This window comes from Microplitis demolitor, chromosome 1 (assembly GCF_026212275.2).
Source record: "Microplitis demolitor isolate Queensland-Clemson2020A chromosome 1, iyMicDemo2.1a, whole genome shotgun sequence".
Lineage (NCBI taxonomy): Eukaryota > Metazoa > Arthropoda > Insecta > Hymenoptera > Braconidae > Microplitis > Microplitis demolitor.
In genome coordinates this window covers 13,885,080-13,900,797 of record NC_068545.1, presented here as the reverse complement: position 1 = coordinate 13,900,797, position 15,718 = coordinate 13,885,080, and the positions used below count along the sequence as shown (strand labels likewise).

Genomic DNA, 15,718 nt, shown 5'->3' with positions numbered 1-15,718 from the left:
ATGGGTCGCTGTCTTTGCATGTCTCGCTACGTCCGTTATACATATTAAAATTATCACCGATTACTCTACTGACACTTTCATTGCAGTATTTCGAAGATTCACTAGTCGACGAGGCGCCTGCAGTATGCTATACTCGGACTGTGGTACAAATTTTGTAGGAGCAGATGCCACGCAAAAGAACGAATTCGCAGCAGGATCGAGACAGCTAAAGGAACTTTAGTATTTACTCGCTACGGATGGCACAGACTGGAAGTTCAACCCGCCAACCGCTCCCCACTTTTGTCACTAGTGGGAAGCAGCCGTAAAGTCAATCAAGTTCCATCTCATACGAACTATTGGTGAATCACTATTTACTTACGACCAACTCGCTACAGTCTTAACACAGATTGAGGCTGTGTTAAATTCAAGACCCATCGCTCCGCTATCTAAAGATCCTGCAGATTTAACCGCTCTAACTCCTGGACATTTTCTCATCGGTGAACCGCTAATCGCTGTACCTTGGCCCTCGCTACTGGAAAACAATTCAGCTACGTTGTCATCGGTGGTCATCGGAATATCTATAATGGCATCAATCGATATCCAAGTGGCATAATCCTCAAACCAACATCAAAGTTGGTTCATTCGTCTTGTTGACGGATGAAAGATTTCCACCATCTAAATGGCCGCTTGCTCGAGTATTCGCATTACATCCAGGCAGAGATGGCCTGACTCGAGTAGTTACGCTGAAGACCGCTAACACGGAACTAGTCCGACCAATTGCTAAGCTGTGTGAACTACCAGTTCATTCTCCAGAAGACAATCCAGTTGACACCGTCGCCAGCGCTGGGGAGAAAGTTCAGTCACGAGCTTGACTAATTTGAATCAAGCTTTGTGCATTTCCGCCAAGTCCGGGAGTTGCCGAACTCGCTACTGACTGAAGGTCAGAAGAGTGCCGGGTCACTCGCTATTTGGGCCCGGTACATACAATTTCTGATACAGGACCGTGTCAAGATGCCTTGAGAACCCGCTACAAACTGGCTAATCACATAATTCGTTTTATATTGGTCAGCCAATGAGAGAGTTCACTATCAACTGCTACCTGTTGGCGCGCTTTTAAGCCAATGGGAAAATTTGTTATATGCAGCAAGGCTGTCACGTCGACACCAAGCTTCTCGACGACTCAACGACGCTACCATATTTTATTATTCTACAACGTGCTTTGCTACTTGTTACCTCGGGCTCTTGAAACCACTTCGATTATTAATTCTTTTGTGATATTATATCAATCCGCTACGCTAATTTTTCTCTTTATTTAGTTGGTATACTAAGGCTGCTATTTACTAAGAGTAAATTAATTGATTGTGATTTATAATTAAATTATAAATAATTGTCACTTAGATAATCACTCTGACCCACGTGTCAATTATATACGTGAATCTTATCACTAAAGTTGCATTCGCTATCGCGTGTCTGTTTTGTCGCATTCGCTTTTAATCATAATTTCTTACAATTTAAGGTGTAAATAAGTGTAAATAAATCGCTCATTTATTTATTGATAAAAACTGTGTAATTTCTAATTGTTTAATTCCTCACGCCTAAACCAGATTCATTTTAGTTGATTCGCTCACTTTACACCGACAAAGAACTGTCTAGAACCTTAGTAAATATCCATTTGCTAAAGAGTTATAGAATTTTAATCGGAAAACATTATTTTTTAAATCTATTAACTTTGAGCTTCGATATCACTCAAATGGATGAATATAAAGAAAATATGTAAGAAACCTTTTTTGAAGAGCGATAAATATCCTAAAGGAAATTTCATAGTGCTCAATTTTATGTCGAGGTGTTAGAGAGTTCTTAAATTTCAAACAAAAACGCCAATTTTTTTAAGCAAACAAAACTTTGACCTTTAATATTTCTTAAACAGTTAGATTCATGAAAAAAATATAAGAGACCTTTTTTTAAGAGCAAGAAATTCCCTACAAAAATATGTATTATTCATTGCTATGCACTTATTTTTAAGTAAATAATAATTTTTTTCTCATCGTACTAAAATAAAAATGTATCATTACTTAGGCAGGGTTTAACGTCATTATAATAAACTTTTTTATTTTTTTTATCATTTTTGGATCACAAATAAATGATTTATATCATGGCCAAGTGAAAAAATCTAATTTGGTAAATAACGGACACTCTACTGGAGACAGATTGAAATTCATACGAGGAATTTTAATACACACGTTTTCTACTCCAAAGCGAGGAAAATATTTATTTCGAGTCATGCCAAATGATTGACCTTTCAGAATCATACCTATCGTACCTTTCACGTATAATTGTCAACTTGTAACGTAAATTAGACGCTACAGGCCTTATTCAGGTCAAGCCTCTGGCATGATCCGAAATGATCGTTTTCCATCCTTCGGGGAGAAAAACGTGTATATTTCAGGTCCCTATCTTTGGCTTGATCTTTCAGAGAGGTATTTGGAATCTGCAGGTACCTTATAGCGTACTGTGACCAAGAAAACCTAAAAAAATCTATGCTATGAAGGAAAAGGGCCCTAGAAATTTGTATTTTTTTTTTCATTTATACGCGAAGGAAAACAATCTAACTTAAACTAGATGAATAGTATCAATTATTAATTGAAATTTAAACATCATAGCGGCTTAAATAAATGAAATAGAGTATTTTTCTCGATTGAGTTTTCCAGCCAATCTTCTTCCCGATGTTAACAATAACAATATCGCAACGTGTTTGGACACTTGAAAAATACTATATGCATTAGGATCATTTTGTTTAATTCAGTTGATGAGAATTTCGATACTCCATATTTTTTTACATGGAATTTTCGCTTCATCCTTCTTAGTCCTGATAGTTTTCAACATCGATTTCACTAGTGGATGACAGTTTAAACTTCTTTGCTCTTCGAGATTTATAAAAATGCTACTTACTGATTTTCTGATTGAAATCGTCTTACAAGCTAACTTCTTCACTCTAAACAAGAACCGTTTGACTTCTCCTATCTCTTTCAGAGAGGGGGACGATGAGAAATCGATTTTAAAATTTTTAAAGTGGCAATTTAGATTTTTAAATAAAATCGCAGGAAAAAATTCAAAGATTGAGCAATCGTTATTTCTAAACTTCGAATTTATTAAAAGATCCGTTGGCTCTAGTGATTCTCTTAGTTATGGTTGGTTTGTAAGTCCAAAATTTTCAAATGTCGAAATTCTATACACCATTTAGGGAAGAGAAAATTGCAAAAAGAAAATTTAAAATCATTCTTCGGCCTTGGTTCGATTATTTGCTTAAAATAACTCTGAATCTTAAAATTCACCTTGTTCTTTTGTAAAGCTCCTGATTTATCATCGCAATTAAAAATTACTCTAATAGAAATCTTTACTTTCAAAACTCTCTTTTCTTTTCTGTTCAAAATTGTCAAAACAAAAAATTTTGCTGCTAAACAAATTTTTATCGATTTGAAGATGCTTATGATAAATGAGGCCTAGAAATTTTACTAATCCTAAGATACTAACAATTAGAATCTTGAACACTCTTGACCGGTATTCTTTTTACCTACTAACCACTATCCCTTCAGTAATTCGCTTTGAGATTTGGTTATAGAATCCAGGAAAAATATTATCAGATGTATGTTCATATTTTGGGGCTTTTGAACTTCATACTATCAACGACTGAGTGCAGAAGCAAAATATTCTACGAACTAATCAACCAATCAAAAAGAAGGATCCGATAAGGACACCATAATTTCACTACAAAAAAAAATATATCATTAAGGCCTCACTCAAGAATCATCTCAGGCAGATAGGCAGATGCCTAGCGAATCAACTCAACATGTTCCATCTTTTCAAAAGATTTCATCAATAAGAGAAGATCAGAAGAATAATCTGTTGCGGAATCATCTCGAAAATAAATTGTACGCAGCAGGAGAATAACTTTCGTGAGTTAGAATAATTTGAATATTAGATTAATACTATATACTTTAAATTTTATGAAAATTTTAGAAAAATTCCATACAACCTATAGACTTTATTATATCTATAATACAATGAGGAAACATTTCATATATATATATATATATATATATATATATATATATATATATATATATATATATATATATAAAACAAAATTTTTATCCAAATGATACAATAATCTAAATTTTAAAAAGACAAAAGATTACAATCTTAACTTAGTGAGTTCATTTGAAAATAGCACATAAGACTTTATCCTACAACCCTAGCTGCGTCCATTCCACCAAATCCATCTGGAGGTGGCCGAGTGAGCTGCAAAGTTCTGGAGGGATGAAAGCCTGCCGTGTTAGAAGAAAGAACCAGCTTAAGGTAAGTGAGAGACAATATTAATATCTTTGCTCTCTGTTGATCGAGTAATAAATGCAACGTAACCAAGCTCGAAGGCGTTTGGGTTCACACTCTTCGAAAAACCCACATTAAATAATAAATATAGGAAGTCAAAATCTTCCTCGTATTCTTTATTGTTGTCCGCAACCTCCATATCGCTCGTTAAATTTTTCTATCGCTATCAAAGGGAGAAATCCCGGATAATTAATTTAAATCAAAGCGGCGGACATAACAACTACTACAAGATAGAAAAAATCAGATACTATAGAGTAAATTATACAAGTTGTGTTAATAAAAATTACAATGCAACTATCGTAAAATGAATGAGTCAGTAATGTAGAATTTCTTTAAATGTAAAGGTATAATTAAAAGTCAACGGAGTGAAATTTATTTTATTAAAAAAGTAGAACTTACAATGAAAAAAAAAGAAAATTTATCATTTTGTATTTTTTTTTTTAATAATTAAATTGAGAAGGTAAATACAATGTCGAAATAAAAATAAAACATGTTGAAGTAATAATAATAAAACATTCATTTAATATTTTTTGGTATATAAAATTTATTAATTATTCATTAATTTAACTCATAAGTTATAATATCACATCAGGTTCAAAAAGTATTATACTTGTTTCTTTTTGAATAAAAATAACTCATTTCTTTATATCCAAAATATGCACATGTAGGAAATTAAAAAAAACATAGGTGCAATTTTTTCGAAAATTTTTTTTTCATAATTTATCATTTTTAAACAAATTCAAAAATTATTAGGCGTTGGCAAACTTCAGAAAGAAACATTAAATGTCCATTATTCGAGGTTATTGAAATGTTTACCTTATCGCCAAGTCGGATAAAATTATTCATTGTCGACAAATAAATAATATTCTGTAACAAAATCAGGAGAATTGAATATATTAAAAAAAAAAATTATTCTTTTAGAATCATTCATTCTATGACAATGATACCACTAGTTTATAAAAATAAACTTCATGTCCAGATAACTAATTTTAAAACGAACGAAATACCCACAGAATATTTAGTTTAACAAGAAATGAATAGTAATAAATATACTTACACCACCAAATTATTATATTTCTTAATATATGTAGGTTTGTTATAAAGAAAGCACAGTGTTTTTTTAAATTTTGTATTTATCATTGTCCGAAGCAGTGCTGCCAGAACGTGCGATATTTTTAACCCCTCTTGAGGTGAAATAGCATTGACTGTAATGGCAGGAGGGGGTAAAAATATCGCACGTTCTGGCAGCACTGGTCCGGCGAATGTCATGAAAAATAACCTCTATTTCTGCACTAAAGTAGAGGTAAAGATGCACTGATTTATAAATATTTATGGTTGAACCACACATAATACGAACGAAATAGATGTTATCATTTGTATATACATATATACTCTCACACAAGCATCACATCATAGTATTGTGGCAACATTTGTCTTTCATACGTAAACGCTTCAGATGGCATATACTATACCATTTCAGAAAATTTACAATCCAACTATCGCAATTTTTGTGGCTTGTATTGTAAAAACATAGAGGCAGCACTGTAAATTAAGAGGAGGAATAAAGGAATAAATATTATAATTAAATCTTATTTTTTATTCTTTTACTATTTACGATAGTAAGATTGTAATATTTCTTATTGAATTTTATACAACAAACTCTTAATGAAATTACGATAGTGAATAGTAAAAAATTTTTTAAAAACTGTAAATTTTCGTATCATATATTTGAAAGTTACAGATAATAAAAGTATAGTCTAGGATTACGATAGAAATATTGGAATTTTTCGTCGAATTTTTTTTCCGTGTAGTACAAGTAAACTGAAGCAGGTGATCAGAAATTTCTTTAAATTGATTCTCCTGAGAATCCATCCTTGATATCTTTATAGGCCCCAGAATGTTTAGAGGCTCCTAATTTTGAACCTCCTATTAGCTTTTGCCGTTGCCTTAATAAGCCATGAGTCATAATCCCAACCACCTCATCCATATATTTCATTAGCGTCTGACTAAATGATTTGTAAAACAAGCACTGTAATTGGGTATTTTCCTTTAGTGGATCAAAAACTGAAGATGCATGAAGCTTTTTCTGGACCTCGTATCAAATCTTGCAACTTACTAAGCCCAGTTTTTGGTAAGATATTCCTTGAACTTTGATATCCGGTAATGGCCGAGGTATTGACGGATCTTCCTCTTTTACAGGGGGAGCAAATAACAAGACCTCGAAACTGATCATCTTCAAGTAAATATTCTACGTCAATTTCTGATTCTTTCCTCACTTGAATCATCAACTTCCCTTTTTCCGTTTCTTAGCTTCTTTTGATTCAATTTTTCCCGATATGATTTCAAGCTTGTGGTTCATGTGATTTTTCCAGCGTAGCCACTTTTGATCTCTTAACTGCTGGACCCTTATTACCCGAGCGATCGTCAGGATTTTTGTTATTACAAATTTGAACACCCAAAAAATTTTTGAAAATATTAATCTTCGATCACAATTTAAAATGAAGCTTTACATGAACGTCACAAAGCGTTTATTGATGCATACACACTAATCAGTAAACGACAGTGTACTGGGGACCAGATCGGCAAACCGACCGTACTAGTCGGCACAACGTCTAGAAGGGGCGAGAGAGAAAAAGTAAAATACTCTCTTCAAACCCCTCTAGTGTCTAATTTATGTCAAAAGTGGATAATAACACATGAAAGGTACGGTAGGCAATCTCTGAAACGTCTAGCTACAGGCATAGACCTGAAAAAAGTTAGTTTTTGCGAAATTAAATAACAAAAATACTTCTTTTGTTGTATTTCGATGATGATGTAGCAAAATACTTCAAAAGTAAATAAATATATACTACTGAAAAAAATAAGATACAATTTTATATTATGTGCACAAATTTTTAGATTTTTTATTCGAACAGATCATTTCACGGAATGGTCTATGCAATCGGCAGAGTTTATCAGATTTACAATTACAGATTTTTGAAGTGGAATTTTTTTTTTTTTGAAGCAAAAGGAATTTTTTCTCTAACTGTGTTTGAAATACATCACACAAATAAAAATGGAGTGCGCGTATATATTGTAACCATAAGTAATTGGTGCTTTATACTTAGAAAATGTGCCTTTTGGTTTTTGATACTTTAATAACTCAAAAACTATTATGTTTTATGGTTGCTGACTCGAAGTTGCATCTGTTATGTCCAAGTAATTTTTTTTTTATAATAATAATTATTTAAAATAATTATTACAGAGCTCTTCTTTTCAAAAGCGCGCGAAAACGCAGCGTCAGCTTTGTCCACCTTTTTATGCGACAAAGAATAGTGGGAGGATAACTGCAATAAGTTTAACGAACAATTAATAAACTGTCGTTACCTTCCACCAATGACAATAATTAAAAATTCCCCATCAATCACCACATCAAAGTTTATAAAAAGCCTGAGCACCAATAGCTCTGGGCTAGTCGGTTCTTCTAACTTACAGTCCGCGAATATTCGAACGTCGAACTTTCGTGCACTCCTATTGCAGGATTCCGCCCCAGGCGTCGAAAAGTCAATAAGAGGATCTATAATATTTTTCTATTTAAACCTTATTGCAGGAATCCGCTTCGGCGTTGAATAATCAATAAGGCATTCTAAAATTGACATCTTTTTGCAGTCAATTATTGCAGGATTCCGCTTAGGCGTTGAAAAAGCAATAATCGACTTCTTTATCTATTAAAAATCCTCACAGATTAATAGAAACTTCCGGTCCGATTGAAAGAGTGACGTAAATCACGTGTATTTGCGATCCCATCTCGGTCTGAGTTATTTTGCGCATAAAATCACTTTTAGGGTGTGTAAAAAGGACGCATTAAATATAAAATAAAAGTCTTATATAAATATCCGCGAATAATTAATATTCTAAAAATATCAATTATTTGAAAATTGTGTAAAGGATTCAGTGTACAAGTGAATTGTAGCTAAATCAGAAATAAAAAGCAGAAAAACCATAAGTCCAGCCTTCCGAGTTTCATTCGAGAGTAGCACATAAGTTTACATCCTACAACCCCAGCCGCGCCCATCCAACCAAAGCCTACAGGAGGAAGCTGAGTGAGCTGCAACGTTCTGGAGGGATCTAACCTGCCGTGACTTGTTACGTCCTCGTCACCCTTCAACACTTTACCATAACGCACCTATCCAAAAATATCATTATTATTCTGGGAAATGCCCAGCATGAACAACTCATATGGACCGTTCCCGTATGATACCTTCATAAAATTTATACTTTAAAGGAAAATGTAAATTTAGCTTGATTACTATGTATATGTATATGATTCGAAGAGTGTACACATATATATATATATATATATATATATATATATATATATATATATATATATATATATATATATAATTATATAATTTATATATAACTTTTATTATCAAGAAAATGCAGTAAGAATAAGGCAAATATTTGTAGCTGCACATATACAAATGATTCATGTGCGCATACATACATATTACAATGTTGTGTATATGCGCATATGGAAGTATATGTGTAGGTATAAATGTGATTTAAATATTAGATTCCAAAAATAATTATTTACAATAAATTAATTTAAACACAGATACTAAATTTAAGAAATAATATGTGCATGTATAACATACACTAAACTTTGCATGTATGAAAACATACAAACATTCTTCTCTATATACAATTAAATATATAAAAATATTTTATTTTATATATATATATATTTAATACATAAATATTGCATGTATGACATACATACATAAAATATTTAGATGCAGCATGCATAAACATAATTTAATTAATTTGTAATACACCATCTTTGTACGAAAGAGAGCATACGAGTAGGTGAAGCAAAACATGAGTGGGTGTTAGGAATACCATGCGGTAACCTGAGTACCGGGCGGAGTAAAACAATAAGAGCAAGGCCCAAGAATAAAGAAAAGAAACGCCCGCAGCCAGAGTAAGCGACCAACTTACTCTTGCTGCTATCCTGATACTAAAAATCGAGAAAAGACAGTCCAGAAGGGCTGTAAAACCCTCAAATTTAAAAGCAAAATTACCAAAATAGTAAATTTGATTATTATCTAGTATCTATCATATTTTGGCTTTGTAATATTTAAAAAGTATCTATAATTTTTAATAATTTATTCGTTAATAAATTTATCAGATGACGACAGCATCTCAGATTTGTTTAAATAAATATGATTGCTTATAAAGCATATCGTATTTATTTAAATAAATAAAGATTCCCGGTATTTTATCTCCGATAACGCCGGAAGAGCTGGATCATCGATAAATTTTTGATGATTAAAAAAATAACTATGGGAGAGTGTTTCTGCGTCTTTTCTCATAGCCCCTACCATAGGGGTCCATCTAATGTTACAATGTAAATAAAAGTCACTGCAGCCGCTAATTAATCAGTTCGTTTTTACGCTTCGTTACTGCCGGGTGTGACCCCGTTTTGAGTTTTTACAAGTACAGTTTAGTGTGATTTCATTTTTATACGAGAATTTTCATTCTCATTTACGAATTCCAATCTTTATACGAGAATTTTTCATTCTCATTTACGAATTCCATTGTTATACGAGAATTTTCATTCTCAGTCATAGATTTCAATTTTATACGAGGAATTTTCCAGGATTTCAATTTTATTTCGATGATTTTCATCTCATCTACGGATTCCAAGGATTTCATTTACCTTCACGGATTCTTAACACATTAAAATTTTACTCACGGATCATCTCAAGGATACATCTAAAATTCAGTTAAATAAAATTCATTGTTTCCCCTTCGTTAAAACATTAAAAGATAGTGCAGTGATTTTTCTTTACTTGTGTTATATGGGCAATTAAAACAAATAAATTAAAATATTAGTCGTGGAAGATTTATAAAATTTGGTGAAATTAAAACAAGTGTGTGAAATTTAAAATTTAGAATTTCTTTTCAGTTTTCTTTTTTCCTCACAATAACAGGTAACGATTTTATTTGGTTTACGAAAGTATGCTCTCTTTCCCTTTATCTAATACAGAATTTGTGAACAATTTGTGAACAATTGTTTTCCTAATAACACTAAATAATTTTACAAATAAATTTGGTAAACAGACATTGCATGTCAACTTTTTTTTTAACAAACCTTTCACACAAACAATAACTACTAATACAAACAAATGGAACTAGCATTAATTTTAAATAAGAGAATCTAATAAAATTTGAGGTTTCGCTAATTAACTCAACTTAGTTGAGTTATCCGACGGACAGAATCAAAGGTTATTAGATGGAGAGAGAAATCATGATACACATTTAACTTAGAATCATCAAAACAGAAATTAACGAATATTCTTTACATTAAAAGAATTTATTTGTCATACATAATCAACCTTCCATATATAGCTTTGCTTTATATGAAGGAGTGTTATTATTTTCGATCATCTAAATATTTCAATGAATTAATATTTTGTTTTCTTTATAATTCAATTCATTTTACAAGAAAAATTCACGATAGAAAATTTTGTTTTACTACAATTCTAAAAATTGTTTTCTTAATTCTATTAAATTTTATTTTTTTTCAACCTACTAATAAATAAAATCTTTTTATTATTTATTCGAATCAATCCAAGATACATTAAACAAAATTTGCTTTTTTTTTCTTTTGAATTTTCTTCAAAGGTTTCGATTTAAATAAAGACAGGAATATATTTATAATTTAATTCTTATCCATTATATAAATTTTTAAACTCATTTTGATGTTTCAATCGTAGTCCGTTTGCAAGGTCGAACAATGACTTTTTCCATGACCATTGACATGTTTTATAAGATTTCATAAAAAGTGGATTTTACCCCTTTTTGGTAGACTTGTCATTCAGTCTATGGTAGGAAAATTATTGTTTCCAAATCCTGCTGGAAATCAGCTATTCACTGCCTGACTCAGTAAATTAGAATCTTGATAGAACTAAGATTTTCTACTAAGCCTTTTTGTATAATTTAAATTCAATTTACTTCCACGAAAATTTGTTTTATTATTTTAAGTAAATCCACTCAACTCAATGAACCCGTACCTAACATCCAAACCTTTTTGCCATCCATACTCTCCTACTATCAAGGAAAATAGCTATCTCAAACTTTCCAAAAAAAAAAATACACAATGATGAGTGATAGCAACTGAGAGATCGACCTGGGTTGGTCAATGATCCCTTCATTGATTCACTGAGTGTATTAAAAATTTTCCTATCAATTCATTATTTCCGTTCTACCAATTTAATGCTGGTAAAACAATAAATAAATAAGAAGAATCCCAATCACTCAAGTCAAGTAAAACATCTAATTGTGAGTCAGTAAGTGAATTCTGCATTGCTAAGTCAGGAGCAAATTGATTACTTTATCTTTCTCTTCTAATTACTATTATTATTTCTGAGAGCGTCTTTCGGGACAAATATCGTTATAAAAATGTTTTCGAACAGAGTCAATGGCGCCGAAGGTACGCCGGCCTAGGGGCTCTGATCCAAAACCTAAATATTGTGATTGTGAATCCTGTACAAATTGTGTTCTGGTGAACGTTATCACCAACCACTAATCAGACCTAATTTGCCCTTCGTAAGGAAAGTCACTGTCCTTCCAAATAACTTTAGGGTTAAGAAACTCAAGTACAAACTGATCCCGATCACTGAGGTCGAGAGGCCCATACCTCTCATTTACATCGGCGACGCGGATCCAAGGTTCCATTTTTATGCCGATAAATTCCTGTCCAGACCTTCTCTGCTGGAGCCGTACACGGGGGTTCCTGACGACCACATAGAACTAATAGCCTTGGAGTAATTTTCAAAAGGAAAAGGTACCCTTTTTAAAATCGGTCCCCTTTTCCCACCAACGTAAGTAGAAATAAAATTTTTAACTTATTTTTCTTTTGAGATCAGGGATCATTCCTAGGAATCAGTAGATTTCTAAAATATAAAATCTCTTTTCCCCATTATCCCAATTAACATCGGGACGTAACAGACTAGAAAGAAAGAAACATCGAAAGGTAGGTGAAAGATTTTAAATTCTATTCCTTCATAAGATAACTGGTTCAACACAAGATCACCAGTCTCTTCGGAGACGTTTGGGTTCTTACTTCGAAGTAAAAGATCCACCATAAATAATAAATTATAGGAAGATACCTCTTCCTCGTATTATTTAACGTTGTCCGCAACCTCCAAATCGCTCGTCTAAATTTTTCTATCGCTACCAAAGGGAAAAATCCCGGATAATTAAATTAAATTTAAGCGGCGGACATAACACATCACTCTGAGTGATTTGTGGCTAAATATTATCATTAAGACGTAGCCAATACAACGATTGTCACCACAAGTGTTTCAGATTTGCCAAAGAAGAGCCATATAACTATCCTAGTCACTTGAACCCTATATTTAATTCCAAAATATATATAACTATACATCACGTTTCTAATTCCACAATAGCTTATATTTTTATACGCCCTTTTGGTTTTAGTCACTAAGTTCAAAATCAAAAAGGCGTACCTTTTTTTTTTTAATTCCTACACAGTGAACACATGACCATATTTTGACGTCATACGTAGGTCATAGAAATGTCACGGCATCTTATGTAAATTTGATGTCAATCTGACGTTCTACATGATTTTAATATGATGTAAAAAGTTAACATCATATTGATGTAAGCATGACTCTTGTATGACGTCACAGTTATAACTTACGTTTTACGTACGCTTGACATCATATTGATGTAAGCATGACTCTTGTACGACGTCACAGTTATGACTTATATGTGACGTACGCTTGACATAAAATCTACATCACATTGTTACGTAGTAATAAATTCATTATCGTATGTCATAATGACGTAATTTAAAAATCATACATTTATGTCAGTAGCAAAGTTACGGTTATTCATAATATGGATGTCACTCTTAAATCATATCTTTACATCAGTGACAAGTTACTATTTAACGCAATGCTGATGTGATTTCCGAGTCATAGTTTTTTTATCATCAATTTATTAAAATAAAACAATCATAAAATAAATTCTTAAAAATGTGTAAAAATAACAACTAAGTGTTGACCATTTTTGGGGCCAAAGTAATCAATAAACTCAATAATAGATTTCAGACATTTTAGATTAAAAGATTAGCGTAAGCATAAAAGAATTAATTTTATTTTTTAAATAATATACCGAAAATATTATTGCGGATGACAAAGAAAATGTAACGACAGTTTGAACTCTTTTGATATTAAGATTGTAAAGTTTAGCATTGCAATTTTTCAATCGATTAAATTTCATACAATTTTGTGGAATTATTTGATGTTTCGTAAAATTTTATATAAGATTTTTTAAATTTCACATCACAACAGAAAATTAAAAAATTTAAAGAAACTTAATAAAATTTTATATAATTTTAAAAAATTATCATTTATAAGTTCATGGAGTTATTTTAAATTTTATAAAAATCCATCACGAAAACTAATGAACGCTGTCTTTACCGGCATTTCACTCTAAATACATCAATTAAGCATAAGACTTGAACTTTCCTGATGTGACCAGTGAGTAACGTTCAGGGCTGCCAGCCAAGAGGAGCCGTGTTCGAACCCAGCAGACGCCCAGGATTTTTTTGTAATTTACTGCTACCTCAAACCTTGTTTCTCAATTTGTAATGCGTTTGCGCGGAAATAATCAAATCAAAAATTTAGTATTTAATTTTTTTTTTTTTTTTTTTTTTTTTTCTTTCAAAAAATTTTTTTCCTTACATAAAAAAGTGGTAAATAATGAGTCACACCTGACTTATTCATGACATATTTCTTGCGTAAATAATGACATACCGTAACGTCACTCTAACGTCAAATTTACGTAAATGAGTTTACTGGGTAACCATATTGTAGACTTATTCTAAAGCTGAAAATTAAAAAAATAACTTTTGAAAGCCGAACGCGCGTATAATTTAAGCTATATGCCCTTTTGATTTTGAAATTTTTATTTTGAATTTTAACTATGAAATAAGTCTGTATAACGATTGGTAATGGAAAAAAAATTATGAGTTTTTTTGGCTTGGAAAGTTTTCTAAAGCCAAAAGGATGTATAAAAATATAAGTCTTTTTGGAATTAGTGACGCGATATATTTGTCGTAAATCTCTCGAACCACTCCACGGAGTTTATTTTTTAAATTATCCCGGTAGTAGTGGATGCTAATATGTGTAAGAGACATTTTCACTAATGTTGAAGCCTCCCTGATTAAAAATACTGATTGAAAAGAATTGAGAAGCGGTCACTCCATACAAATTGTATATCTATGTACACAAACAAAAGAATCGAAAAGAATTAAAATTATTGAAAAGAATCCGAACTTCATCATTTTTAACTCTTTTCAATTGATATTTTTAAACAGGGCAGTAAAAATGTTAATCTATGAAGAGTTGACGACCAAATGTTGAATAGTAAAAAAATGTAACTGGAATAATAAATTTTTAGATGAAAAGGTACGATTTTTATTGATATAAATTACTTAACCAAGCTTTCGAAATGAATTTGCATTTTAGTTCGGGTAGTAAGTTTACGTCGAATTGTATAGCAAGTTGTATACAAATTGTCCTTGAAAACAGAATTGTCTGAAGTTGATGGACATTTGATGAAATTTCCCAGGAAACTTTTGCTAAACAAACTGTGGTATTAGGGTGTCTATTTAAAATATTTAAACTTCTTGATATTGCAGTTATTTTCGCTAGGACGTACCAAAATCAGCTCTACTTACTTAGCTGTACAATAATAATTATTCGTACAATAATTTTAATCGAGTAATATTATAAAAAATCAATGCTAATTGTAAGGATATTCCCTAATTGTATAGTTTACTTAGCAAAATTTAAGTTGCGAAAGTTTCTTCGAAATTTTCGTCAAATGTCCGTCAACTTCGGGCTCTTCCGTTATTGACGAGAATTTGCATAAAACTTGTGTTATAATTTGACGTGAACTTACTACCCAAATTCGAATCCAAATTTATTTTAAAAGTCGCATACAAAATACCGTCAAAAACGGAAAAGCCCGAAGTTATCAGACATTTGGCGAAAATTTCATGGGAACTTTTGTTAGTGTTTTTTTCTAGTAATCAAAAAGTGACCTCTAAATTAAGAAAAAATCAACCGCTAATTTTTTTTCCAAGTTTTGATATCAAATTGTCGGCCAATTCGGACAGTAAACTTCGATAATTTTAATTATCAAATTACTATCAATTTCAAGCTAAGGTGGCTTTTAGGGTTACTTCGTACATCTAACATTGTGGCGCTACCTGTCAATACCTTATTAGCAAAATTTGAAAATCGGGTTTTTAACGAATGGAAACATA

General features: G+C 31.7%; 1 protein-coding gene across 1 annotated transcript in view; it reads right to left on the bottom strand.

Annotated features, from left to right (window-relative positions):
• Nucleotides 1-354: 354 nt before the first annotated feature.
• Nucleotides 355-15,718, bottom strand: part of LOC103570699 (uncharacterized) — a 36,303-nt gene continuing 20,939 nt past the window's right edge. Inside the window, exon 2 of the mRNA XM_053740637.1 lies at nucleotides 355-557. Coding sequence (XP_053596612.1) covers nucleotides 355-557 — 203 coding nt within the window. The remainder of the gene's footprint in view (nucleotides 558-15,718) is intronic.